This window comes from Hemiscyllium ocellatum, chromosome 20, assembly GCF_020745735.1.
Source record: "Hemiscyllium ocellatum isolate sHemOce1 chromosome 20, sHemOce1.pat.X.cur, whole genome shotgun sequence".
Lineage (NCBI taxonomy): Eukaryota > Metazoa > Chordata > Chondrichthyes > Orectolobiformes > Hemiscylliidae > Hemiscyllium > Hemiscyllium ocellatum.
The window spans coordinates 53,795,726-53,823,038 of record NC_083420.1 but is presented as its reverse complement, the minus strand read 5'-3'; the positions used below and the strand labels follow the sequence as shown (position 1 = coordinate 53,823,038).

Sequence of the window (27,313 nt, the reverse complement as noted above, 5' to 3'; positions counted from 1 at the left end):
GACCACACTAGATTAGAGTGGTGCTGGAAAAGTACAGCAGGTCAGGCAGCATCCAAGGAGCAAGAAAATCGACATTTTGGGCAGAAGCCCTTCATCGGGATGCAGCATCCGAAAGGCTAAGAGTATTGTGGAAGACCCCATACACCCCTCACTCAAACTCTTCTCCCTCCTACCATCCGGCAGAAGATACCGGCGCATTCGGTCTCTCATGGCCAGACTATGCAATACTTTCTTCCCCCAAGTCATCAGGCTCCTTAACACAGCATGATCAGACTCTTTCCCATCTGAAATTCGTTGCACTACTTCGAATTGCTATGTCTATTGTTTATAATTATTCTATTACACCGCAACCGGTGTGTTATGCACTTATGCACTTTATGCTGGATATAATTGTGTAGTTTGTGTTGTCCATGCAGCACCCTTGGTTCTGGAGGAACGCTGTATCATTTTTACTGTATCAGTTGCATTTGGTAGACATGACAAATAAAAGCTACTCTGCAGGGGGAAAATGTGCAAACTCCACACAGACAGTCGCTCGAGGGTGGGATCAAGCCTTGGTCACAGGTGCTGTTAGGCAGCAGTGCTAACCACAGCGCCATCATGTCATTATCTCCGTGAGTGATTCACCTACCTACTCTAACCATTTCATTCAAAGAAAATACAAGAACTTTACAATGGCCCAAATGAAGGCGAGGCATTGTTGTGCTTTCTTTAATTTAAACAGCCTTTTATTATAATTGCTGAACAGAAGATACATTTTCTCCATTACAGTTATTGCGTATAGGTGAGATATGTAGACAGTGAGAAAACTGAGTAACAGAACACTATTCAAAATGTAGAAATATGGTCGGCAAAGTTTTGGGAACACAGCACAAGAGATGCTCTACAGCAACAAAAATTTTTCATTAGCAATTGATAAATATTTATCATCAAAAGGAAATTGCATAACAGCACATGCAAATCCTGCTGGTCTTTTTATGTGCTTGTTGTATGTATATAATATATATATAAAATATATATGAAATGATGTGGTTTGCAATTAATTCTTGCTTTGCTTTATTGCTGGGGGACCTTCTTTTTCTTTGGAACCATCAGCTTTCTCTTTGGTAGATTGGGTTTTTGCCTGGGTCCACTTGGAATCAAACGTGGAGCATTATTATTCGCTTTCATTTCTTCAACAGTCACCTCCAGGGCAGTAAACTTGTCGGTCAGATCTTTCAGTCGTTCTTTTAGAGCATTAAACTCAGTAAACAGATCGCTAAGTGCCTCTGAAAGAGGTGTTATTCTGAAACAGAATGAAACCATAACATGATTAAGTGAAAACGTTTGGTCTTCGAAAATCATATTTCTTGAAACCTTCATTCAATTATCTTCTTCTTTCCTGTTTCATGTTTTCCCAAATAAGGGGTTTCCCATAAGCAGCACTAGAAAACTTTGTGTTACGCTGCTTTCATTGTCCCAGAGTGTCAAGGACTGGATCAAATTGATTCGCTTCCTGATTTCCCCTCCCTCCCTGTGGGGAAGCAATATGCATTTATATCTCTACTCATTTTCACAGTGCACCTTTATATTCTTAGGTTAAGCTATGATCCAGCTCAACTTCCTTGATGCATTAAAGGGGCTGTTAATACAATGGTAGGTGTCTTTTTCCATCTTTTGTCTATACTGTACAAATCTGATCGATGATCAGTAGTGCCTTTGCAAATGGTTTCTCATTTTGGCCAGTGCATGTTCCTTCCAGAATGAATGGGTTTGAGGTTTCTATTTAATTCTGATCATCTGTGTGCCGTACAACCTGAATTTATCTGGACGTTTTGTATCGGATTTCCTGATATTGTAGTGGAATTCGTACCTTGTTTAAGAAATCAACAGGAAGATACAAGAGATACTTTTCCTAAATAGTCAATAACAACTTTTGTTTTAAAGATCGTTTTGCTAACTGGTTTATAAGTATTGCCATTACAATTTGCTGCATTAATCTATTCATGTAAATCGCTGATCGGAATGTGGAAGTGATGTTGGTCTGTTTCATGTGGCAGTGGAGACATTGTGAAATGTTCTAGCCAAGAACTGGACCAAGGAATGATTTTCTTGTTCAATGTTTGCTAACAGTACAGGGGTTATCTGTGTGTAAAGATATTATTTGTAATGGGAATACTAATGGGCCACACACTAAGCTCTACAAAATTAAGCCGCCTTACAAGTGGCACACATTGCCCATTCCATGTGCTCTGGAGATTATTTTAAACTCTGTTTTATACATGACCACAGCTATAAATATTTGAGATGTGCACCCATTTCAAATACTTAATGTTTTTGGGTGATCTTGAAAACCCAGAAACATTTCTGATTCCTTTACATTCTCTTTCTTTTACTTTAGCTTTCCAAAGTTCTGAAATAATCTGACAACTAAGCCCAAAAGTGTTTCCCAACTTTGCAATATTCGAAAGCCGCCTAGTTTTATGAATGTGGAGTGCTTTGTTAAAGTTGCAAACTTTGGATCTTGCTACGGCCAAATCCAATGCCACATCAAAACAAAATGTTTCTGGCTGCTGGAGGTGCCTGCAGCGTTGGCATCCAAGATTGTGCCAACGTGGGATATGTTATTCGGAATTCCTCAAAGCCAAACTGCCTATTTGCTTTCCAGAGCTGTTTTTGTAAAAAACCCACAACACTTCTGTTTTACTTTCAGGGGCAGATTTATAATTATTTCTGATGTGGCACAGACTCCAAAACGACACATCCAGATGCAAAATGATGGTTCCAGCTACATCACTGTAAGTGGCCAAACCAAACATTCCCCTGAAATATTTACTCAGTGCAGTTCCAAAGTAAGTTCAGCCCAACAATTGGATCAAGGTAGAGAATCAGCGAAAAGTGCCAGCATTTCTAAAGAAATCCCAACTCAAGCTGGCTGGGAAACAGCCACGTTTACACTTTTAACGAAGCAGGTTGTATTTTTTAATTAGGAGGACAGAAACAAGTTCAAACATCAATTCCAACCAAACTCTGAACATAGAATTTGAAACTGAATCCACCAACTTTTACTTAATTCAGCAGCGTAATCATAAATTTAGCACTGCTGGAATGAAACTGTAACTGAAAAATACCCCACACTAACTTGAATTTTAGTCAATGTAATTAAACACATCATTGTAAATTATTGCAGTATGCAACAAACATCTGTCACCTGGCATAGTCTGGGAGGAGGGACTGGTGGTCATTCGTCAGCATGTCTCTCATCTGAGTCAAAATGTCAAATCTCCAGTTGTCCAGTATCTGTGTCAGATTGGCAACTCCGCGCATATTAACTTTATCAGCTACAAAAATAGGGTAAATACTTATAAATTATAACTGAACTTCTCTGAAAACAAAATTGGCATAACAAAGCATTGTAAACTGCGTCAGAAACAAGTCTTTCTGCGATTTCTCTTCATCAGCTGACAATGCAATTTGGAGCAGCATCATGTCACTTTACAAACAAAGATTTAAACACAAACCCATGTCATCCTTATTCTCACAGAATTCACTCATTCGATAGTGACAACATTTTTAAAATAAACAGCCCGAAATACGCTAGAATATTACCTAAGTATAAGCAACATTCTCTGTGTTTGTGATACTGTTGCTTTTATTTGATATATCCCAAATTTAATATTTAAAGTTTACAAACATTAGATGCCACATTCTTCAATGAATGCAAGTCAGCAGGTAAAAACGTATTCACATTAATTATTGAAGCAGGATTTCTTTTAACTAATGAAATTTTACATATGCAATTGCTGTAAATCAGATACAAGAGGCATTTTACTTACATCCATCTTTGTAGTTCCATTCGCCACTTTTAACAACTTTTCTGCCCTGCATCCCTGGCAGGAGAAGTAGGAAAAAGACCAAGAGTCTGAGGAACATCCTGGGTTGAGAAGTAGGAAATTGTCCTTGTCAACAGTCCTAAAGTGAGATGACTTAAAATAAAAGCAAACAAGTTAGTTGTTGCATTTATTGAAATCCAAATATAAATACCACAGAGGATTAAATGAAAAGCTTTTAAAATATCTGAGTTTTAACAGACTTTAAAATAGAAACAATGCAATATTAAAAACGTCTTTTCAAAATGATCTCTATCACAGTGAAGCATAAATACAATTGCCTACCCTATGTTGAACCAAGAAGTGAAGTCCTTTAGTGCAACAAACACTATGAGATGTTTAATCTGGAATTGATTTTGATGTTTTACTGGAACATGCAGAGATGGCTGGCTGCATCACATGCTTAGGGTGTGGAAAACAGAAAATAAGCACTTAACATCTGCACAGATCTAAAAATGTCTCTGCCATATGTTTTAGATTTATCCAACACAATAAACATGAACATTTGTTTACACTATCTCCTCGTAACATGGATCAATTCTGATGAAAATAAATTGTTTTCACACATTTTTAATAAATACTCATTCTAAATCTATACAATGTTTCAAAGAATACCAAAAATATTTTTTGTGTGTTCATATTTCAGGCAAATATTTGTTTTGGCAGCTTCCAATGCAGTAGCTAGAATAATCATTTTGCAATTTGGTGGATCACTGTTATTTTCTGCATCCCATACACTGTACATTAAAACTTACTGTAATCAGAGAAATAGCAGGAAAAGTAACTTGTGAACTGTAGACTTTGACTGTCACATGGTAAATATAGCAAGAGATTGTACACTCCTGTCAGTTCTTAAGGGTGAATATTGCAGGTTTTGAATTGGTTCATTCCAAGTTATGTTGAGTGTTTTGGAGCACTCCCTATTGCAAAGTCTAGCAAAATGATTCTCATTTCAAACTAAGCTTGTCTACTTTGCTAGCTACTTGCCCCTATGTTATCCCTTACATCCACATCTATTCCTATCTTACCACACACTATTTCCAGAACAACACACAACTCACTGAATATCTGCTGAAAGACCAGCGTCCCTGGCATCCAGACCATGTTTAACAGCTCATAGTGCACCCGAACAGTCAATCCAGAGTTGCCCTGTATGGTTCCCAACATGGAAGGGCAGAGTTAAATTCATATCACACTCTACTGCCTGTGACATTTTTGATTCATGCCTCAGACATGGGCGTTGCTGGCTGGCCATCTACCATCAGTTGTGAGGAAGGATCACTCGATCTGAAATGTTAATTCTGATTTCTCTCCACAGATGCTACCAGACTTGCTGAGCTTTTCCAACAGTTTCTGTTTCATTTATTTCCCCATCCTTGGTTGCCCTTGGGTAAGTGATGGTGAATGACTTCTTGAGCCTCTGCAGTCCACCTGCCGTAGGTAGGATGGTGTCAAGCTGCTTATGTGTTGTTGGGCGGCACGGTGGCACAGTGGTTAGCACTGCTGCCTCACAGCGCCAGAGACCCGGGTTCAATTCCCCCCTCAGGCAACTGACTGTGTGGAGTTTGCATGTTCTCCCTGTGTCTGCATGGATTTCCTCTGGGTGCTCCGGTTTCCTCCCACAGTCCAAAGATGTGCGGTCAGGTGAATTGGCCATGCTAAATTGCCCGTAGTGTTAGGTAAGGGGTAAATGTAGGGAAATGGGTGGGTTGTGCTTCGGCAGGTCAGTGTGGACTTGTTGGGCCAAAGGGCCTGTTTCCACACTGTAAGTAATCTACACCCATCCAGATCAGTGCAGAGTACTCTATCACACCCCTGACTTGTGCCTTGTACAGGTTTTGGGAAGTCCAGAGGTGAGTTACACATCGCAGTATCTTTTGCACTGATGATGCTGGACTCTTCCATCATTGAGGGTGGGGATATTTATGGAACGTCCTCCTCCAGTAAGTTGTTTAATTGTCCACCACCATTCACGATTGGGTGTGGAAGGACTGCAGAGCCGAGACCTGATCCATTGATTGTGGGATCACTTGCTGCTTCTGCTGTTTGACATGCATATAGTCCTGTTTGGTGGCTTCACCAGGTTGACACCTCACTTTCAGGTATGCCTAGTGCTGCTCCTGGCATGCTCTCCTGCACTCTCCATTGAACCAGGGCTGATCCTCTGGTTTGATGGTAATGGTTGAATGGGGGATATGTGGGACCATAAGGTTTCAGATTGTGCTGGAGTACAATTCTCCTGCTACTGCTGACACACAGTGCCTCCTGGATGCGAGGTCTTGTGTTGCTAGTTCTATTTGAAGTCTGTCCCAATTAGCAGGATGATAGTGCCACACAACACGATGGAGGGTTTTCTCCATGTAAAGGGGGGACTTTGTGTCCACAAGGACTCTGTGGAGATTGCTCTTAGCGATATCTAATGGACAGATGCATCCACAGCTGGCAGATTGGTAAGGATGAGGTCAAATATGTTATCCATTCCTGCTGGTTCCCTCACCATCTATGCAGACGCAGTCTAGCAGCTATGTCCTTTAGGACCCAAGCAACCTGATCGGTAGCACTGCTTGTGTGGTGGAAATTGAAATCCCCCACCCAGAGTACATTTTGCACCATTGCCCTCAGTATTTCCTCCGAGTGTTGTTCAACATGGAGGAGTACTGATCCATCAGCCGAACAAGGATGCCACGTGGTAAACAATAGGAGATTTTTCTGCCAGTCACAGAAAATGTTTCAGCAATGCAGCTGGAGCTCCTTCAGTGACAGCTTTCAGATCTCCATTGGCCTGCAGTGGGTGGACTGTCCAACCACAGGTAGAATTACAGCGAGGTTGGTGGAGCTGGGTAGATACTGGGAAAACTACTTGTGGTCTTTTGACCAATTTTATTTTGCCAATCCATCTCAAGGGCAACTTTAAACACCACCCCTTGACATTGTTTTTCTCTCTCCTCAGTGTTTCCAGATGTTCCAGTTCTAATATTCCCAGAAATAAACGCAGGCCCTTTACAGACTAAAACAGGAGTGAGTATATTTGTGAGTAAGGGAATGGGGGAGATATTAAATATGACGCTTTCTATTCAACTTCCCAGTGGCAATCATGACAATATTCCAGGATCAGTGGACAAGCAAGGGTCTAGTGACAATGAAGTTAAGAAACAGTACTGTAGAAATTAATCTAACTAAAGTCTAACAAATCTAATGGCTACCATCACAGGGTTTGTAAAAAGAACTGGCTGCAGAACAAACAGGTGCATTAAATGTATTTTCCAAAATTCCTTCGAGTGTAAAGAATCCTCACAGGTTCAAACATAGAATAGAGAACATAGAACAATACAACGTAGTACAGGACCTTCGGCCCTCGATGTTGCACCAATCTGCGAAACTGATCTGAAGCCCATCTAACCTACACTACACTATTAGATTTATATACTTATCTAATGACCAGTTAAATGCCCTTTAAGTTGGTGAGTCTACTTCTTTTGCAGGCAAGGCATTCTACATTGCAGACCTCACCGTACTATTCAAGAATGGAGGGAGAAAGGAAAGAGAAAATGAGAGGCCAGTTAGTTATATAAACACCAATAATGACCAAAATACGATAATCTGCTGTAAGGAGCATTGTAACATAGGACTTAGCATTCATAATAGGATTGAGTAGAGTCAACAGAGATGACCGATTGAGTTTATTGATGAAGATAGGGAGAGGGCTGCTGAAGGTAATGATGTTGGTGTGATACAGTATTTGATAAAGTGCCACACTTCAAGTCTGCCAGTAAAGCCAAGGCCCATGAATTGATAGGGTCAGTGACACTTTGGATACAATGGATACTCACCTTGGGTGTGACAGGAAACAGAGAACACCATCTCAAAGAGAATGGTCTGTGAGAGACTGAAATGTGTGCCAGAAAATGGAACTTAACACACTTTTAACCCTTTGTGTCGCATGCAGATTTTGATATCCTTCTGATTGTGGAGTCTAAACCACTTAAGTCAATATTGAATAGCAGTGTTCAAAGTACGAAGGTCACTTTCTAATTCTGTGGGTGCAAGTGACTACTTTTAACCAAGTAATGGCCTCCCTCTATTTGGCCCAGCATTGTATTTTAGCCCTTAAAGGACTCCGTAGTCTGGAATTCCCACCATCGTGACCTATGTGATCCCCAGCATGTAATGGGAGTATCATCAAAATATCCTGATCAATTTATCTTCTATCTCAGGAAAATATCAACTCAGTTGACAGGACATAGGCAAATGGAATACTTGAATAAATAAATCAGATCAGAAAAGTGGCTTACGATGTGTCATAACATTATAAATGCAGAATGCTGTGATTTTTAAAAAAAATTTCATTCTGGTGAATCTCTTTTCTCATTATTTTATGAACATGTAAAATTGCACTGAGGTTGGTGGAGATGGGTAGATATTTGGAAAGGCACTCGTGGTCTTTTTTTTTGCCAACCCATCCCAAGAGCAATATATAATTCCACCCACTAACAATGTTTCTCTAGCAATGAAAGTGAGACCCCCGGTGAAATGTACTTTCCTAAGCACTTTCTATTCCTTTGTCACCCTCAGAGCTTCTTTCAAGTGATGTTCAACAAATCATATTCCCATTATTCCGCTCAGTTTAACGTAATTCAGTCAGGCAGAACCCAATAGTCACTCTTCCTCTTTAATATGAGATGTCCGTTGGCTGATTTTGGGAAGATTTACATGCATGACCAAAAAAAAGAAATATTACTTGAGAACACATGGAACTTATTAAATTATACATTTGATATTTTTAAACTAGGTCTGACTCAATCACATTAAAATCGAGCTCGACATAAACAGGCGTGAAATGTTTTTCTCCTGTTTCAAAAATAATTATTTTACCTGAAACAAAAATTGAATTGCAATTTTGAAAGATTTGATTGAGTTAGCCATTGTGGCACTGAGGAAGTTATTTTAGCAACCTAACAACTCCATAAATAAAATTAACCCTTTATGTTGAGCATTTGATGTGGAGGTGCCGCTGTTAGACTAGTGTGGACAAAGTCAGAAGTCACACCACACCAGGTTATAGTCCAATAGGTTTATTTGGAATCACAAGCTTTCAGAGCACTGCTCCTTCATCAGGTCACCTATTTCAAATAAACCTGTTGGACTATAACCTGGTATCGTGTGACTCATGCTAAGTATAGTTTACAGCTTACTCAGTTTATAATTATGTCTTTTGCCTCTTTATGCTGGTTTTGCACAAGATAATTGGATGATTTTCCAGAATTAACAGTTAACAGTGAGAGTCAGAGTGGTGGGCAGAGGTCCAGAACTGCCAAAAGGCTGCTGCTGATATAAGATTCTTAACACATTTGCTTTGGAAACTTCCAATACACTCTCATAATTGAAACAGCTAACAAGTTATTTTGATATTTGTAAAGTGGGAGAAATTGGAGTACAGTGGCAAACTCGCAAACGATATCAAAACAGGGAGTAAAAGCTTCTACAAAGGATGAGGGTAGCTAAGGGAAGTGTTGGTCTCTTGGGGTGATTAGTAATGGGAAATACGGACATAGCCGAAACTTTAAACAAGTATTTTATATCTGTCTTCATGGAAAAGACACAGAAAACATCCCACAAATAACAGGAAATTAAGAGGTAAATATAAGGGAGGAACCAAAATAAATACAATTAGCACTAGGAAAAATAAGTGGTCAAGGGCAGCACAGTGGCTCAGTGGTGAGCACTGCTACCTCACAGCACCAAGTACCTGAGTTCAATTCCACCTTTGGCAACTATCTGTGCGGAGTTTGCACATTGTCTCTGCCTCTGCATGAGCTTCCTCCTAATGCTCCCATTTCTTCTGGCGGATGTGCAGGTTAGATGGATTGGCCATACCAAATCACCCATCGTGTCCAGGCGTGCGCAGGCTAACCGGGTTAGCCATGGGAAATGCAGGGTTACAGGGATGGGGTGACTCTGGGTGGTTCTTGGAGAGCCAGTCTGGACCTGATGGGCCAAATGATAGGGATTCCATGATTCTAAAAGTTGACAAGTTTCATAGGACCGATGGCCTGCATAATAAGTTTTAAAAAGAAGTGATGCTGGATATATTGGTTGCAATCTTTGACTATTCCCTACAACTTGGAGAAGCCCCAGTAGGTTGGAAAGCCATAAATGTAACACCACTATTCAAGAAAGGTGGAAAATTGAAACAGTTAACCTAATAATTATCGTTGGGAAAATACTAGTTTCTAAATAACGAGGCATTTAGAAAGTCCTAATAGTATCAGGCAGAGTCAATGTGATTTTGTCAAAGGGAAACTGTGTTTGACAAATTTGTTAGGGCTTTTGATGATGAAAAAGGCAGGGTAGATATATGGGAACCAGTTATTGCATTGTCTTCGGATTTTCAAAAGGTCTTTGATAAGGTGTCACATAAAAGATTACTGCACAAGTTAAAGCTCAAGACATTAGGAATGATATGTTAACGTGGATGGAGAACAGACTAACATGAGACAGACAGTGGGGAAAAGGGGTCCTTTACAGATTGGCAGCACTGTAACTAGTGAGGAAACCAGTGGTGGCATCTCAACTGTTTACAATCTATGGAGAAAGTGAGGACTGCAGATGCTAGAGACCACAGTCAAAAGGTGTGGCGCTGGAAAAACACAGCAGGTTAGGCAGCATCCGAGGAGTGGGAGAGTCGATGTGTGGGGCATAATGCAGGGCTTGTACCCAAACGTCAACTCTCTTGTTCCATGATGCTGCCTGACCTGCTGTACTTTTCCAGTGCCACACTTTTCGACTGTTTACAATCTGTGTCAATTGATGGGACTTTCTGTGATGTTACAAAGGTAGATGGCAAAACAAATTGTGGGGAAGACACGTGGCTGCAAATGGATATTAAAAAGTTATGTGAGTGGGCAAACTATAGGCGGATGGAGTAAATTTGGAAAAATTACACATTGCTGACTTTGGCAACAAGAATAGAAACCCAAATATTATTTACGAATGAAAACAGAAATTGTTGGAAAAGCTCAGCAGGTCTGGCAGCATCTGTGAAGAGAAATCATAGTTTAACGTTTCAGGTCCGGTGATCCTTTCTCAGAATAATATTTAACTGGATAGAGACTCCAGAATACTGCAATACAAAAAGCCTTGGGTTTCCTTGTGCATGAATCATAGAATGTTAGCATTTAGATACAGGAATTAGGAAGCAAAGTATAATCTTGACCTTTACTGCAAAGGGATAGAGTATAAAAGTAGGGGAGTCTTGATATATCAGTATGAGACATTAGTCAGGTTGCATCTGGAGCACTGTGTATTGTTTTCATCTCCTTTGTTAAGGTGGGTTATAGTTGCACTGGAGGCAGTTGAGAGAAGATTCTCTCAGCTGATTCCAGGGATGAAGAGTTTGTCTTATCAGGAAAGGTTGAGCATCTTGAAACTAAACTCATTGCCCCAGAGAAGAATGCAAGGCGATCATACTGAAACAAAAAAATCTGGTTAAGAGGGGGCTCCACAGGATGGGTGCTGATGAGATTATTTCTCTCATGGGGGTGGCTGGAACAAGGGAACACAGTGCAGAAGTAAGAGGTCCCCTGTTTGAATGGACATGGAACAGCTTCTTCTCTCAGAGGGATTTTAATCTTTGGAGAGACTGGGTCATTACATCTGCTGAAGATCAAGTAAGGCAGATTTTTAATGACAAAGGTTAAGAGTTTTGGGGAAGTGGAGTGAAGGTTAACAGCCAGAGAGTCACATCAGACTTGAAATGTTAACACTCATTCTGTCTCTCCAAAAATGCTGTCATATCTGCTCAGATTTCCCAGCACTTTCTATTTGCTCAGACCCTTAAGTTGGGATGATATGTTCAGGTTGTACAGGATGTTTGTGAGACTTCTTCTGGAGTACACTGTGTATTTCTGGTTGCTCTGCTCTAGGATGGATATTATTAAGCTGGAAAGGGTTCAGAAAAGTTTAACCAGGACATTGCTGGGATTGGAGGTTTTGAGTTATGGGGAGAGATTGAATCGTCTGGGACTTTTCTCGCTGAAGTTTAGAAGAGTATAAAGGCAGTAGGAATATATTTAAGAGGGAAATCATGGCAAAAAGGTGACATGAGATAGCTTTGGCACATAGTGTTAAGGAGAATCCAAACATATGCTACAAATACATTAAGGACAAAAGAGTAACTAGGAAAAGAACAGGGCCCCCTAGAGATCAGCAAGACCATCTATGTGTGGAACCATAAGAGGCGAGGAGACTAGGACCCATGGACACAGCCTTAAAATTAGAGGGGGTCAATTCAGAACAGAAATGAGGAGACATTTCTTCAGCCAGAGAGTGGTGGGTCTGTGGAATTCATTGCCACAGAGTGCAGTGGAGGCCGGGACACTAAATGTCTTCAAGGCAGAGATTGATAGATTCTTGATGTCTCGAGGAATTAAGGGCTACGGGGAGAATGCGGGTAAGTGGAGTTGAAATGCCCATCAGCCATGATTGAATGGCGGAGTGGACTCGATGGGCCAAATGGCCTTACTTCCACTCCTATCTCTTATGGTCTTATGGTCTTAGGCGGGGGAGGTACTAAATTAGCATTTTGCATCAGTGGTTACTGTGGAGAAGGAAGCTGGAGAACTTGGGGAAATAAATAGCAACATGTTGAAAAGTGTCCATATTACAGAAGGGGACATCTTAAAACGCATAAAGGCAGATAAATCTCCAGCGCCTGAATCAGGTGTACCCTAGAACTCTGGGGGAAGCTAGGGAAGTGACTGCTCGGCCTCTTGCTGAGATATTTGTATCATCAACAGTCACAGGTGAGATGCAGGAAGACTGGAGGTTGGTTAACGTAGTGCCGTTGTTTAAGAAAGGGTGGTAAGAGAAAGCCAGGGAACTGTAAACCGATGAGCCTGACGTCAGTGGTGGGGAAGTTATTGGAGGAATCCTGAGGGAAGGGATTTACAAGTATTTGGAAAGGCAAGGACTTGGGCATGGGAAATCATATCTCACAAACTTGATTGAGTTTTTTGAAGAAGTGATAAAGAAGATTAATGAGGGCAGAGCAGTGGACATGTCTATTTAGACTTCAGTAAGGTATTCAACAATATTCTGCATGGGAGACTGATTAGCAAGGTTAGGTCACAAGGAATCCAGGGAGAACTAGCCATTTGGGTACAGAACTGGCTCATAAGATTGGAGACAGGGGGTGGAGGAGGAGGGTTGCTTTTCAGACTGGATGCTTGTAACCATTGGTGTGCCACAAGGATCGGTGCTGGGTCCATTGCTTTTAGTCATTCATAGAAATAATTTTGATGTGAATATAGGAGATATGGTTTGTAACAAAATTGGAGGTGTAGTGGACAATGAATAAGGTTACCTTAGAGTACAATGGGACCTTGATCAGAGAGGCCAATGGACCAAGGAATGACAGATGGAGTTTAATTTAAATAAATGTGAGGTGCTGCATTTTGGAAAGGCAAATCAGGGCAGGACTTTTACACTTAATGGTAAGGTGCTGGGGAGTGTTGATTAACAAAGCGACCTTGGAGTGCAGATTCATAGTTCCTTAAAAGTGGAGTCACATGTAGATAGGGTAATGAAGAAGACATTAGGTTCACTTAACTTTATTGGTCAGTGCATTGATTATAGGAATTGGGAGGTCTTGTTGCATCTGTACAAGGCATTGGTTAGACTTTTGGAATACTGGCCTCCCTGTTATAGGAAACTTGAAAGGGTTCAGAAAAGATTTACAAAGATGTTTGAGGGTTTATGCATTAGGGAAAGGCTAAACAGGCTGAGGTTATTTTCATTGGAACATCAAAAACTGAGAGGTTTATAAGATCATGAGGGGCATTGATAGGGTGAATTGTCAGGGTCTTTTCCCCAGGGTAGGAGAATCCAAAACTAGAGGGGAAAGCTTTAAAAGGGACCTGAGGGGCAGCGTTTTCACACAAAGGCTGGTATGTGTATGGAATGAGCTGCCGGAGGAAGTGCTGAAGGCTGGTACAATTATAACATTTTAGAGGTTTTTGAGGGAAATGGGAGTAGATCAATTTAGGATACCTGGTCAGTATGGACAAGTTGCACTAAAGGGTCTGTTTCCATGCTATACATTTCTAAGACACAATGACTCCATGAGGTTGAGGGGTGACCTTCTAGATGTTTATAAAATCATGAGCATTATAGATACGGTGAATGGTAGGTGTCTTTTCCTTAGGGTGGGGGATTTCAAGACTAGGGGGCATGTTTTCAAGGTGAAAGGAGAAAGATTTAAAAGAGACGTGAGGGACCAGTTTTTCACACAGAGAGTGATTTGTGTGTGGAATGAACTTCCAGAGCAAGTGTTGGTTGCGCGTACAGTTACAACATTTAAAAGATATTTAGATAAGAACAGAGAAAGAACCGTTTGGAGGGATATGGGTCAAGCACTGGCAGGTGTGACCAGTTTAGTTTGGGGATATGTTCAGCATGGACTGGTTGGACCGAGGACTGTTCCCATGCTATATCACTCTATGATTCAGTTTTTGTCTTTCTAAATGCATGGAAGTCCTGCCCCTCAGAATCTTCTCCAACAACTTACCCATCAGGCTCACTGGTCTATATTCCCTCGATTTTCCTTACCACCTTTCTTAATTACTGGCATCATGTTAGTCACCCCTTAGTCTTCCAGCACCTCACCCTGGCTGTCGAAGATACAAAAAGCCAGCAACGGGACCAGCAATCACTTCCTGTTTCCCACAATGCTCTGGGGTACACTTGATCAGATCCCAGAGATTTATCAACCCTTATGCATTTTAAAACTTCCAGCACCTCCTCTTCTGTAATATGCACACTTTTCAAGACACCACTATTTATTTCACCTTCGCTTCCACATCCTGCTTCGCAGTAAGTACTACTACCAAATATTCGGTTAGTATCTCACCCACCTCCTGCAGTTCCACACGTAGACAGTCTCGTTAATCTTTAAGGGCCCTATTCTCTCCTTGCTTACTCTTTTTGCCCTTAACATATTTGTAGAATCTCTTTCATTGATATATATTGGAAAGCACAGGAATCAGAACGTTAACCCCTGGGGGAGCTTAACTACCAACCTTCCGCCAGTCTGAACCACATCCTTAAACCATGTCTTTGTTTCCTAAAACCCAGCCAATTACATATCCATGCTGCTACTGTGCGTGTTGTAACCCAGCTGGTTGGTCACAAATCTACTGCATTGACTACCTTCTGGAAAACTATGGACATCACATAGCCTGCAGACTAGATTTAAAATGTAAAAAATTACTAATGATGCAAATTCTATAAATTTAACTATTATAAAACAAACATATTTCATAAAGCTTAGTCAAGCGGTTCAAAGCTTGTTACATAACTTACTCAACAGACGTAAAGCGATGAATATAATGAGCCCCATTCCACCAGCAAATGTTTCAGATTATATTATAGTGCCAGATCATTAAAAGCAGTTCCTTGGAATTATTTACAAGCCTATGGGTTACTTTTGAGAAGATGTTTTCTTCTGTAATGAACGCATATAATAGGCTGCCATGCTGTGAAATTCATCATTAAATTGTAGACATCTGGCGAATATCCTGGTACCTGCAGTTTAATTTCCATTATTTTTAGGGTACTTCCATGAAGGAATATACTTTGATCAAGGCTGTGCAGGTGTACTATATCCTTTAAAACTATTCTAAAGGACAAAGTTGATTTCTGGGTCCGTTGACACAATGTTAGCCAATATTGAAAGGTCTAAAGAGAGGAAAAATTCCTTCAACATCTATAAATAAATGAATCTCCGAAAATATATGTTTTGCAGAACACTGGTTTGGCTGAGACAAGAAAACTGAGCAGAGTTTCGTGATTTTGTGGCTTTTTCTTCTATCTTCGCCAACCCATTGAATGAAATGCTCAGCGGCCAGCTAAATTGCTTGCACATTTCATTTAATAATGCAATCTGCAATAAATTACTACTTTCATTCATGGCTGTTTTGATCTTTGAAGGTGGAAGAGTATTTAAAATGGAGTATTGCTCCAATAATAGCTTGTAAATTCTAACTGTCTTTTGCCTTGAGAAACTCGGCAGAATTGTCCAGGCCGAATGGAAGCGGTAGGAGAGGTGGCCAGGGGAACTTAGTTGGGTGAAATGTCAGTTTCCCAATGAGGGGTTTTGCTTGTGGATTCTCCGAACCTTTCGAGCAGGTCAGCTTTCCCCACCTTTGTGATCGGAAACCTGTGACGGAATCATTAACATTTCATTCATACTTATCACCATCTCAGCCTCCTGCAATATCATTGATGGGCACAATCTCGTTCAGCACAAACCTGAAACAAATGTTGTCCACAAACCGGACCATAGTTATGATACATTTACCTGATGGTGCATGTTCATTCTTCCAAGCTCCAACGCCAACAAATTTCTTGAGTTACTTGACTTCTTCATAACTAAGTCAATTCCTTTATGCAAATGTTTATAATGCCAAGGTTGTGTGGAGGCTTCAGGGTCCTAGAGGAAACTTATGATGATGTCATTGAGCTGCACATCACTGAATATAAGTAGCACAGAATGGGTGGAGTCAGAACACAATGGAAATTTACACTAGACTACAACAAGACTGTATTCCAGAATGAGAAAGAACCTTGAGAACACATGGATCTGATAACAAAAAGAAGACAGATTAGTCTTTACCTGATAAAACTATAAGATTAGCATTTGGTTTTGAAAGATTACCCCATGTGTAACAGTGTTTAGTATTCATTACGTATAAGACATAATGTCCAAACATGAAGACATTTCTCAAGTTTGCCTTTTCATTGATCAGCCTGCTTTGAACCCAAACTCAGACTGTGAGACCAAACCACATGATAAAACAAAGCCTCTCCATGTTGACCAGCTCATGAAAAGCCTCGCTGTATTCAGTCTAGTTTGTTATTGTTAAACGCATACAGTGTTAGGGATCAAGCCTGACTGGGCCAACAAGACTTCCCAAGAGGGCCAGCCATGTTAACTGATGCTAGCAAACATGACCAGAGCTGGTTAGCAGGGTTTAACTCAAAAGGGAGCTTTAATACAAAGGCTATCATTTGTGGTTGACCTTAAGCCCACGCAATCTTTTGGTGAAAAGTTATCAGATGTGTACCTCCCCCTAGTCATGATGCAAGATCAATGGCCTGAGAGGATGTAAGCTTTTAGAATCACTGCTCCTTGTATATTTTAAGTAAAAATCCTTGCAAATGTGTATGTTGCAGTATATCACCGTAGTGCCAATAATGCTATATGGGTCACTGCAATGAAGTCACAGACATTGATTTAACAAGAAATATCCACAGAGATGCCTGGCACTCAATCTCCTATGTGACAGCCCTCTGCAGTAGAAACGTTATGGTGCTAAGGGTGAAAGGTGCCAACAGTTGCCTCAACATTGCCTTGTATGCCTATTAGCACCAATCCAGCATCTTCATCAATCAAATCAAGGGATTCTTCTCCCCCAATGTACAGTTTCTCTGTGACCAAAGACCATGCATCATACACGTCTATGTTACTATCCTGCCAGCAGCTGTAAGAACATTGAGAAAAAGGCTCATGATTTATTATAATTGTTTGAATATTGCGTTTTAAATTGGATACATTGAAGTTTGATTTGTATTGCATGAAATGAAGGGAATTACATAGGTTTTAGCTCAATTCTTGAATTCTAAATTAAAAATCACACTGCACCAGGTTTATTTGGAAGCACTAGCTTTCGGAGCGCTGCTCTTTCTTCAGGTGATTGTGGAGAATAAGATTGTAAGACACTGAATTTATAGCAAAAGCTTACAGTGTGATGTAAATGTAATTATCTATCTTATTTGTTGCTGCGATCCCATCTGATGGTAATCTTGGACAAGTCAGATCCTAGACTGAGACCTGGCTTGATAGACCATGAGTTTTACTTTTGCAATTTGTTTACTGCATTGCTCAGTCATTCAAGACATTCACGCATACCTTGAAGAAAGAAGCATAAACGTTTATTACAGACAAAAATGAAAAATATACTAACTGTATTACAAAATACAAGAACGTCTTTTTCAATATATAATTTCAGTTACATCACACTGTAAATTTTGCTATAAATTCTGTCTTAAAATCTTATTCTCCACAATCACCTGATGAAGGAGCAGCGCTCCAAAATCTAGTGCTTCCAATTAAACCTGTTGGACTATAACCTGGTGTTGTGTGATTTTTAATTTTGTACACCCCAGTCCAACACCAGCATCGCCAATTCTTGAGTTCTGTCAGTCAGAGTGAATTGTCTGAAAATTTGGTCTAAGTGTATTTATAACAAATGTTTGCAGTTTTGGAGTAGATCTTGCAGTTAATGCATTTGGAAAAAAAGGTAGAAACAATAACTGCTGTTGTCTAGTGACAGAGATACAGGAGCCCAGAATCACAGAAAGAAGAAACCATTCTGAAGATCAGGCAGTGCTCATGAAAGTTCATTCAAAGTGAAAGGGAGTCATGGCTGGGGAAAAGGTCTTGAGTGGTTTCAAAGAAAACTTTAGAAGCAAAAGATCGCTGGAAGTTGAAGCCATTTGTGTTTGCTCAAAAAGTGCTCAGAAGCCATAAGAGGAAAGTTCCAGAAACCAATTATAGCTATTCCAACTGAATGAGAAACACTGAAGGGGAGACAGAGTGAACCTTCACTGAGATCTGTTGTTCAGGTAAAATGGTTAATTCTTTATTTCTGTTCTTGTATTTTGTAATATAGTTAGTTTATTTTTCATTTGTGTATGCAATAAACTTTTATGTTTCTTTCTTCAAGGTACATTAGCAGCTGCTTGTGAATGTGATGAATGACTGAGCATCACAGTAAACAAATTGCAAAAGTAAAACTCATGGTCTATCAAGAGGGAAATCAGGAGGGCAAAACAGGGACATGAGATAGCTTTGGCAAATAGAATTAAGGAGAATCCAAAGGGCTTTTACAAATACATTAAGGACAAAAGGGTAACTAGGGAGAGAATAGGGCCCCCTCAAAGATCAGCAAGGCGGCCTTTGTGTAGAGCCACAGAAAATGGGGGAGATACTAAACGAGTATTTTGCATCAGTATTTACTGTGGAAAAGGATATGGAAGATATAGACTGTAGGGAAATAGAGGGTGACATCTTGCAAAATGTCCATTTCACAGAGGAGGAAGTGCTGGATGTCTTGAAACGGTTAAAGGTGGATAAATCCCCAGGACCTGATCAGGTGTACCTAAGAACTCTGTGGGAAGCTAGAGAAGTGGTTGCTGGGCCTTCTTTATGGTTTTCTTTAAGCAACGAGACCAAAATTGCACACAGTATTCTAGTTGTGGTCTCATTAAGGCCCTGTAGACATTTATTAAAATTTACTTACTTTCAATTTCAATTCCCCGTGTAATAAATGGCAATATTCCATTTGTTTTCCTTATCAGTTGCTGAATCTGCGTACTGATCTTTTATGATTCAGGATATTGAAGGAGATGGCTAGAGTGATAATGAACGTATCAGGTGTTACCTTTTGAAAACTTCATAGATTCTAAAAAGGTTCCTGCAAACTGGAAATACTAAATGTAAGAAGAAAGAGGGAGAAAGACTTGTTGGTTTGACATTAGCAGTAGAAAATATATTAGAATTGAATATAAAATATGGACTGGTTAGGCTAAAGGGTCTGTTTCTGTGCTGTATGATTCTATGACTATGATTCTATATAACATTTGAATAGAATCGTAAAATTAAGTAGAGTCAATATGAATTTGTAAAGAGGAAATCATGTTTAACAAACCTCCTGGTATTTTTGGGGGGTATTAGTTATAGCACAGAAAACAGAAAGCCAGTAGGTGTAGTGCACTTGGATTTTCAGAAGGCCTTGGATAAAGTGGTCAGGAAATTAGAATGCGTGGGCTTCGGGGTTAATATGTTAGTGTGGTTGATAATTGGTTAACAGACAGAAAGTAGGGAGAAGGAATAAACAGACCATTCTCAGGATGGCAGGCTGTTTCTTGGTGGGGTACAACAAGGATCAGAACGAGGTCGATAGCTGTTCACAATCTGTATAAGTGATTCGGATGTTGCGACCAATTGTAATATCTCTAACTCTGCTAATGACATCAACCTAGGTCAGAAAGTAAGTTGTGATGAGGATAAAAGGAGGCTTCAAGAAGTTTAGTCAGGCAAAGTGAGTGGGCTGGAATATGATAAATGGAATAGAGAATGAATACATTTAAGGTATTTCACTTTGGAAGATATAGAAAGACAGAATATTTCTTAAATAGAGAGGTAGAGAAGGTCCTGTGTCCAAAGAGACCGGGCTGTCCTTGTCAATGACTAACTTTAGGTTAGCAGGTGAGTAAACAATTCGAAAAATGCATTCATACTGGTATTTGTTTGAAGGGGATTTGAGTCCAGAAGTAAAGGTGCCTTGCTGCAGACCAGCTGGAGTGTGTGTGCAACTTTGGTCTCTTATCTAAGGAGGAACATACTTACCAGAGACAAAGTGCAATGGAGGTTCAGCAGATTAATCCCTGGGACGAAGGGATTGTCTTATGAGAAGAGAATGAGGAAACTGAGTCATATTCCTGAAAGTTTTGAAGAATAAGAGGTGACTTTATTGAAACTTAGAAAATTCCTCCAGAATGGACAAAGGTATGGCTGCTGAGTCAAAATCCAAGGGACAGATCTCAGGATAAGAGTTTAACCCATTTAAGACTGAGGTGAAGAGAAAGTTATTCACTCAGCGGATAGTGAATCTTTGGAATTATTAATAGAATTAATAGAGGCCTTTAAGAAACAACATAGACAAAGGAGAAGATGTGCTGTACCTGGATTTCCTGAAACTGACCTATTTATGTCTATTCTCTGATTCCTGTTGGCTAACCAGTCTCTAGACATCCAAATATGTTACCCCAATACCATGAGCTTCTATTTTGTAACATAACCGTTGATGCGTTACCTTATCAAGTCTTTTGGAAATCCAGATAAAGTACATCTATAGTGTTCCCCTTTGTCAATATTGATTTTTTACTTTCTTAAAGGCTTCTATTAAATTTGTCAAATGCACTTTTCCTTTCACCAAACCACATTGACTCTGCTTGACTATATTGAGATTTGCAAAGGGCCTAACCTCTTTAATAATATCAATGCTTCTAGCATTTTCCCATGACAGATGTCAAGCTAAAAATCTCTGCTTTCTATCTCACTATTTTCTTGACTAGAAAAGTCATATTTACTGTTTCTAAGCTGATGGGATCTTTCCAGAATTGAGGAAAGTTTGGAAAATTATAAACAATGTGTCCATTTTTTCAGTGATCACTTCATGTAGTTTTTGCAGTAGTCTTCCCCTGGTGATTATAATTCCTTGTGTCAGTTCACCTCTTGACTTATTAATATTTCTAGGATGCCATTTATGTCTTCTACAGTGCAGACATATACAAATATCTGTTCAATCCATCTACTATTTCCCTATTTTCCATTTTCATTCCATAAACTTGCTTTCTGGAGGACTGATGTTCCCAAAATTGTTCTTTTTCTTTTCAAATAAATATAGAAACTCTTACTCACAGTTTTTATATTGCTGGCCAGCTTTTTCTCATACTCTAATTACTCCTTTCGTTTCTAAAAGTCATTCTTTGGTGATTTTAAATTCTGTTCCATCATCTGTTCTACCCATATCTTTACAGAATTCTTCCAATTTGATATTGTTCTTAATTTATTTAGTGAACTGAAAATGGTGCCTCCTTCTCCCGGAATCTTTCTTTCTAACTAGAATGAATCATTGTTGAATGTTATGACATATCTCCTACTGCATCTCCACTGATCTACCCTTTAGTCTAATTACACAGTTCATCTTAAGCAGCTCTGTCTCAATATCTTATTAATTGTCTTTATTTATGTTTAAAGTACTCATCTTAGATCTCCTCTTCTCTCCCTCACATTGAATGCAAAGTCAATCATGTTAAGATCATTAGTACTTAAAGGCTCCTTCACTATAAGGTCATTTATCAATTGTCTTATTGTGTATTACCAAGTATAGGATAACCTATTTTCAAATTGGGTCTACAATGTGCTGCTGTAAGAAAGTGTCTCAAAAACACTATGAATTAATCTTCCAGGCTATCTTTACCAATCTATTTCATCTCATTTCGATGCATGTTTAAATCATTCATGGAAGCACGGTGACTCAATGATTAGCATTGCTGCCTTACAGTGCCAGAGACCCAGGTTCGATTCCAGTCTCGGGCTGGATCCAAACTGTATGTGGAGTTTGCACATTTTCCCCATGTCTGCATGGATTTCCTCTGGGTGCTCCAGTTTCATGCCACAGTCCAAAGATGTGCAAGCTAGGTGGATTGGCCATGCTAAATTGCCCATAGTGTCCAGGGATGTGCAGGCTAGGTGGACTAGCCATGGGAAATGCAGGGTTATAGGGATAGGTGGGTCTGGGTGAGATGCTCTTCGGAGGGTTTGTGTGGATTTGATGGGCTGAATGGCCTGCTTCAATACTGTTGGGATTCTATGATAATTCCAACACTTTTCTCACAAGCATCCATTAGCTTTTCCAATATAACCTATGCTAAAATGGAACAAATGCTAGGAAACCTCAAAACTGCTTTGAAAGTGACCTCTTACTGTTTCTATTTTTATCTCTTTACAAACTAATTCTACCACCTCAACCTTTGGAACTAAGATCATTACTCACTACTGTGCTAATTACTTCCTGACCTAAAATAGAGCGACTCCACTGCCTTTCCCTGGCATGTGGTATTCCCAAAATGTCAAGAAATCTAGAACATGAGGTGCGTACCTCAGTAACCTTGCATACACATTTCTATCATAGCTACTTATTTCTATTTACGCTAATGACTCATCCAATGCTCTTCCATTCAGAAGCAAAAGAAAGCCTTCGATTCTGTCTCAGTTTGTAAACTCTGAACGCTATCTGTTGAAACATGCGCTCTCCAGAAATTGTCCAGGATGTGTCAGCACAGTGACAGTACAGGTCGACAATAAGAACCGTGTTACTACATCAAACGTCATTGAGTCATAAGATGTACAGCATGGAAAAAGACTCTTCAGTCCAACTCATCCATGCCTACCAGATATTCTAAATTAATCCAGTCCCATTTGGCAGCATTTGGCCCATGACCCTCTCAACCCTTCCTATTCGTGTACCTATCCAGATGTCTTTTAAGTGTTGTAATTGTACCAGCCTCCACCACATCCTCAGGCAGCTCATTCCATACATGCACCACCCTCTGCATGAAAAGGTTGCTCCTTAGGTCCCTTTTATACATTTTCCCTCTCACCTTTAACCTATGCCCTCTAGTTGTAGACTACCCCACCTCAGGGAAAAGATCTTGTCTATTCACCCTGTCCATAAGGTTACCCCTCAGCCTCTGACACTCCAGGGAAAACAGTATCAGCCTATTCAACCTCTGCCTAAAGCTCAAACCCTCCTATCCTGGCAACATCCTTGTTAGTCTTTTTTTTATCCTTTTCAACATCCTTCCTATAGCAGGGAGACCAGAGTTGAATGGAAAAGTGGCCTCACCAATGTCCTGTACAGCATGATTGAACAATTCGCATGTTTAAGCAATATCTCCACCATTTGGCCTATTTAGGATGAACTTTGACAAAGCCAGATATCCAGTCAGAGTCGCACAGCATTCTTTCCTGCAACTATAACAACATTGTCATCATGAAGGATCATCTCTGATCGCCACCTACACCATGAGATTTACAGCAAACAGGAGCTGCATTATAAACCATAGCAACGAGAGTAACTGATTAAAGAGGACTTCATCAAAGCAATCCTCTTCTATCCCTAACATCCCAACAATACTGTGCTATTTTTGGGTAGAAGAAAGGAGCCATCAGTCAGTAGCTTTTATGATGGTAATACAAAACTGGAGTGGGTGGGTTGGTAATTTAATATGACTGTAAAAGTCAGCTTCTTTCTTCAAAAAGGATTTGACCACCTGGACCCTATCCTTAACTTCCCCATTTGATGTGGCTATCTTGATGAGCTTGTTACATGTTCACGTCCAGAACTGGCTGCAAACCAGCTGGAAGACTCATGACCAAACTATGGCCCATTGTTTGACACTGCTGCATCAATGAACACACATGTAGCAAACGCTTCTTGCAAGATCCTTACAACAGCTTCTCTGGTTGTGTTTAAAACCTTCCCCTCAACAATTGTGTGTCGCCAACTGTCAAACACAAATAGGTCTGTTTAATTTAAGAGCTACTCACACAGTAAGTGCTTAGGCAATCAGCAAGAACTTGTGAAAAGAGAAAATAGGGAGAAATAGCACACGAGGCTAAAGCCTTCACTTCTGACCTGGCAAAAAGTTGTGGGAGAGGCTGTATAGGTGAAAGAGAGTTTCGAGGATAGTCCCACCTATTATGACCCCAGCTGACAATTTGACAAGTCAGATCCCAGAATGCAATCTGGCTTGATGGAATTTTTCATGTTTCGTTTTGTGTTTTTCATGTGGTTGGGTGTTGGCAGGTGGGCAGAAGTAGGCAGCCATTTTATATAACATTTTCAAAACAACAGGAAGGAAAGGGGTGCTATCTTTGGAGCAAAATCTTTGTCCATTGATGTTCCTACTTCTCTTGAGAAATTGTACCCTTCTTCCATCTTACCCCACCCTATGTATGTTAAACTTCACCCTCCAATTCAGCACCCACCCCCCCCCCAACTCCCCACCCCCTCCACAATGTGGCAAAATGCTCTGTGCACAATATCTCCACCGCATCTACATCGATTTGACGTGTCTTCATTCCTGGCAATGCCCACTGTGGGGATCTTGCACTACCAGGGCATTTGGAGTTGCCAGTCAATTAGAGGGTGGCGCCCCCTGTCACTCAGGGGTTGACTGCACCCTGCACATTCAAAACACAAACTTAAATTTCAATAGAGCAAATAAAGAACTCAAATTCAATTTTATAATAAATCTGAATTTTAAAAAAGTTAGATTTAAGAATGGTAAGAATAAACTTACTGAAGTGTTATAAAAACTCAGCAGGTCTGGCAACATCAGTTAATGTTTTGGGTCCAGTGACCCTTCTACAGAACGGACTCGAAACGTTAACTTTGATTTGTCACTCCAGACCTGCTGAGCTTTTCCGGAAATTTCTGTTTTTGTTTCTAATTTATACCATCTGCTGTTTCTTCAATTGTTATAAAAACTCGTTTGGTTCACTAATGTCTTTTAGGGAAGGAAATCTGCCATCTTTACTCGCTGGACCTACAGACTCTGGATGCACAACTATATGGTTGACATTTCATATTTTTATTTGTTCTTGGGATCTAAGTGTTACTAACAAGGTCAATATCTGTTATCCATCCCCAATTACTTTTGAAAAGGTGGTGATGAGCCATCATAACTGCCCTCTGAAATGGGTGTTGTATTAAGCTGCTGAAGTAAAGTCAATAAACAATAAATAGTAAGTCCAAATGGACTTCCAAAATGCAAGGATACATCCAGTTGTGTTGACCCTTCAAATTCTAACTCATCAACATCTGTGGGCTTATGTCATGGGAAATCAGGATCGTTATCCCACAGAGCATTCAAGCAGCATGTTATAGTCATATCCACCAAATCAGACCATACATCCAATGCTTATCTGCAACCATCCCTGATTATGGATTATCTCAATAGTCAGTCAGTCAGGCTACCTTCTATGTTCTTGAATGCAAATTTCTGGTTGTAGTTTTCAATCTTATTACAAAGTTGGTAATGGACTCGTCTAACTCCCGACTGAAGACTTGAAATGAATACTGGAATTTCCGATGACTTGAATTTGACTGGAGAGTTGATTCAAAGGGTCTGTTTCAGTCTGTATGACTTTGTGACTTGAATCCTTCATCTGTTCTTTCTTGCGGTCCTCTTCTGCAAGCTCCCTCTGCTGAATAAATTTGATTCTTCCTTTCCTACCCTCTGAGTAATTAGCTCTTGAGACAACACTGCAAGATATATCTTACCTGTTTAGAAATGGAGTTTCAAGTGAAACCATTTACAACCTGATGTTTTCCACTGGTTTCTGAGATATCAGAGCCTCACAGTTAGCACATAGCCTGTTGTCATTGTCTCTGAGTGTAAACATCTACACTATATTCCCATTGAAACAATCAAATCTAATAATCAAAGCAGCCAAGCTTCCAGTCAGGCAGACCTCAATACAGGTCACACAATCCCCTTCTTTTTAACCTTATACTCAAGAAACAATGCAAAGAGAAGGTTATAAACCTCATAGTTCTAACATGTTCAATTTCACCTGCCAAATCTATGACCTTTACCAACTCGAAGGACAAGGCAACAGATGTAGGGGCAGAACATCGCCTGAATCCTATTAAAAGCTCAGCTTCACACAGAGAAACTGACAGTTACGGTGCCTGAATAACCCGAATGCCATAAATACATGAGAGAATAATCCTTGATAAAAGCAGAAATTGCTGGAGAAACTCAGCAGGTTTGTCAGCATCCTTGGAGAGAAAGCAGAGCCAATGTTTTGGGTCCAGTGACCCTTCTGCGGAACACCACTACTTCACTGGACCTAACTGTTAACTCTGCTTTCTCTCCAAAGATGCTAGTGGACCTGCTGAGTTTCTCCACCAATTTCTGTTTCTGTTTCAGATTTCTGTAGTTCTTTGTTTTATTTTCGAGGATAATCCTTGCTGCACAGCAGCAAAGTAGTCTTTAACATGCAGTGCCAGTTGGAACACACAGAGAACTGGTTCGCTGTTTCCACATTTTCCAGGAGGGTTCTGCCAATCTCCTTTATGAGTTATATTTGTAAGTCAGAGAAACATCAATCGAACCACTGCCTAAAATGTTAGTCTTCCTGGAAACCTGATTTAAAACATTAAATTGCCATTGACAGGTTCATCTCAATATGGCATAAACATTGACGTAAACCTGGGAAAGCTGACAGGAAAATAATATTTCAAAGTTAGGAAGAAACAGTTCATGTGGAAACAGATAGACAAATTTGCTATAAATTGCTGTTCTCTATGTAAAGTTGAAGAGAATGCTAAGATGAAACTTTGATGTGCTGAACTAGTCAGTATGGATTCTGAGATAAACATACATCGCGTTGCATTGCAATTTTCTTCAACGCAGTACTACAAAAAAAATCTTGGCTCCAGAAAGATAGTAACATCCAGAAAGTTCAATGAAAGCAGCATGTGCCAGTAATAAAATAATCTGGCTACGTGGCACTTCTATTATGGACCTATTTTCTTTACAAAAAAGGCAATAAGCATTCTTCCGTTTATGATTCACATCACTGTACTTAAGAGAGAAGGTTTAAAATTAAACCAAATATGATTTATTGCATAAAAACATTTGTACATTTTACTTGAATTAGTTAACTTTATGTACAGAAGACATCCCTGACCTTTCCCTCTGCAGTCTCAATAATTTACACAGACTACTCTCCTCTTCCAAGTTGT

General features: G+C 39.9%; 1 protein-coding gene across 1 annotated transcript; it reads right to left on the bottom strand.

Annotated features, from left to right (window-relative positions):
- Positions 1-728: 728 nt before the first annotated feature.
- On the bottom strand, positions 729-4,204 carry si:ch211-76l23.4 (uncharacterized). The gene is made up of 4 exons (XM_060840368.1): positions 4,155-4,204; positions 3,816-3,965; positions 3,191-3,320; positions 729-1,285 (listed from the first exon to the last, which is right to left on the bottom strand). Exons 2-4 carry the CDS (start codon positions 3,910-3,912, stop codon positions 1,057-1,059), a joined length of 456 nt encoding a protein of 151 aa, XP_060696351.1. The 5' UTR covers positions 3,913-3,965; positions 4,155-4,204; the 3' UTR covers positions 729-1,056.
- Between the last annotated feature and the right edge of the window lie 23,109 nt (positions 4,205-27,313).

What these genes read in the sequence shown, in the direction of transcription:
- si:ch211-76l23.4 (XM_060840368.1), bottom strand. Translation starts at nt 3,912, where the DNA reads ATGTTCCTCAGACTCTTGGTCTTTTTCCTACTTCTCCTGCCAGGGATG. An exon ending in ATGGAACTACAAAGATGGAT is followed by an intron (nt 3,321 to 3,815) that starts GTAAGTAAAATG and finishes CTATTTTTGTAG; the next exon opens with CTGATAAAGTTAATATGCGC. An exon ending in CTCCTCCCAGACTATGCCAG is followed by an intron (nt 1,286 to 3,190) that starts GTGACAGATGTT and finishes ATTCTGTTTCAG; the next exon opens with AATAACACCTCTTTCAGAGG.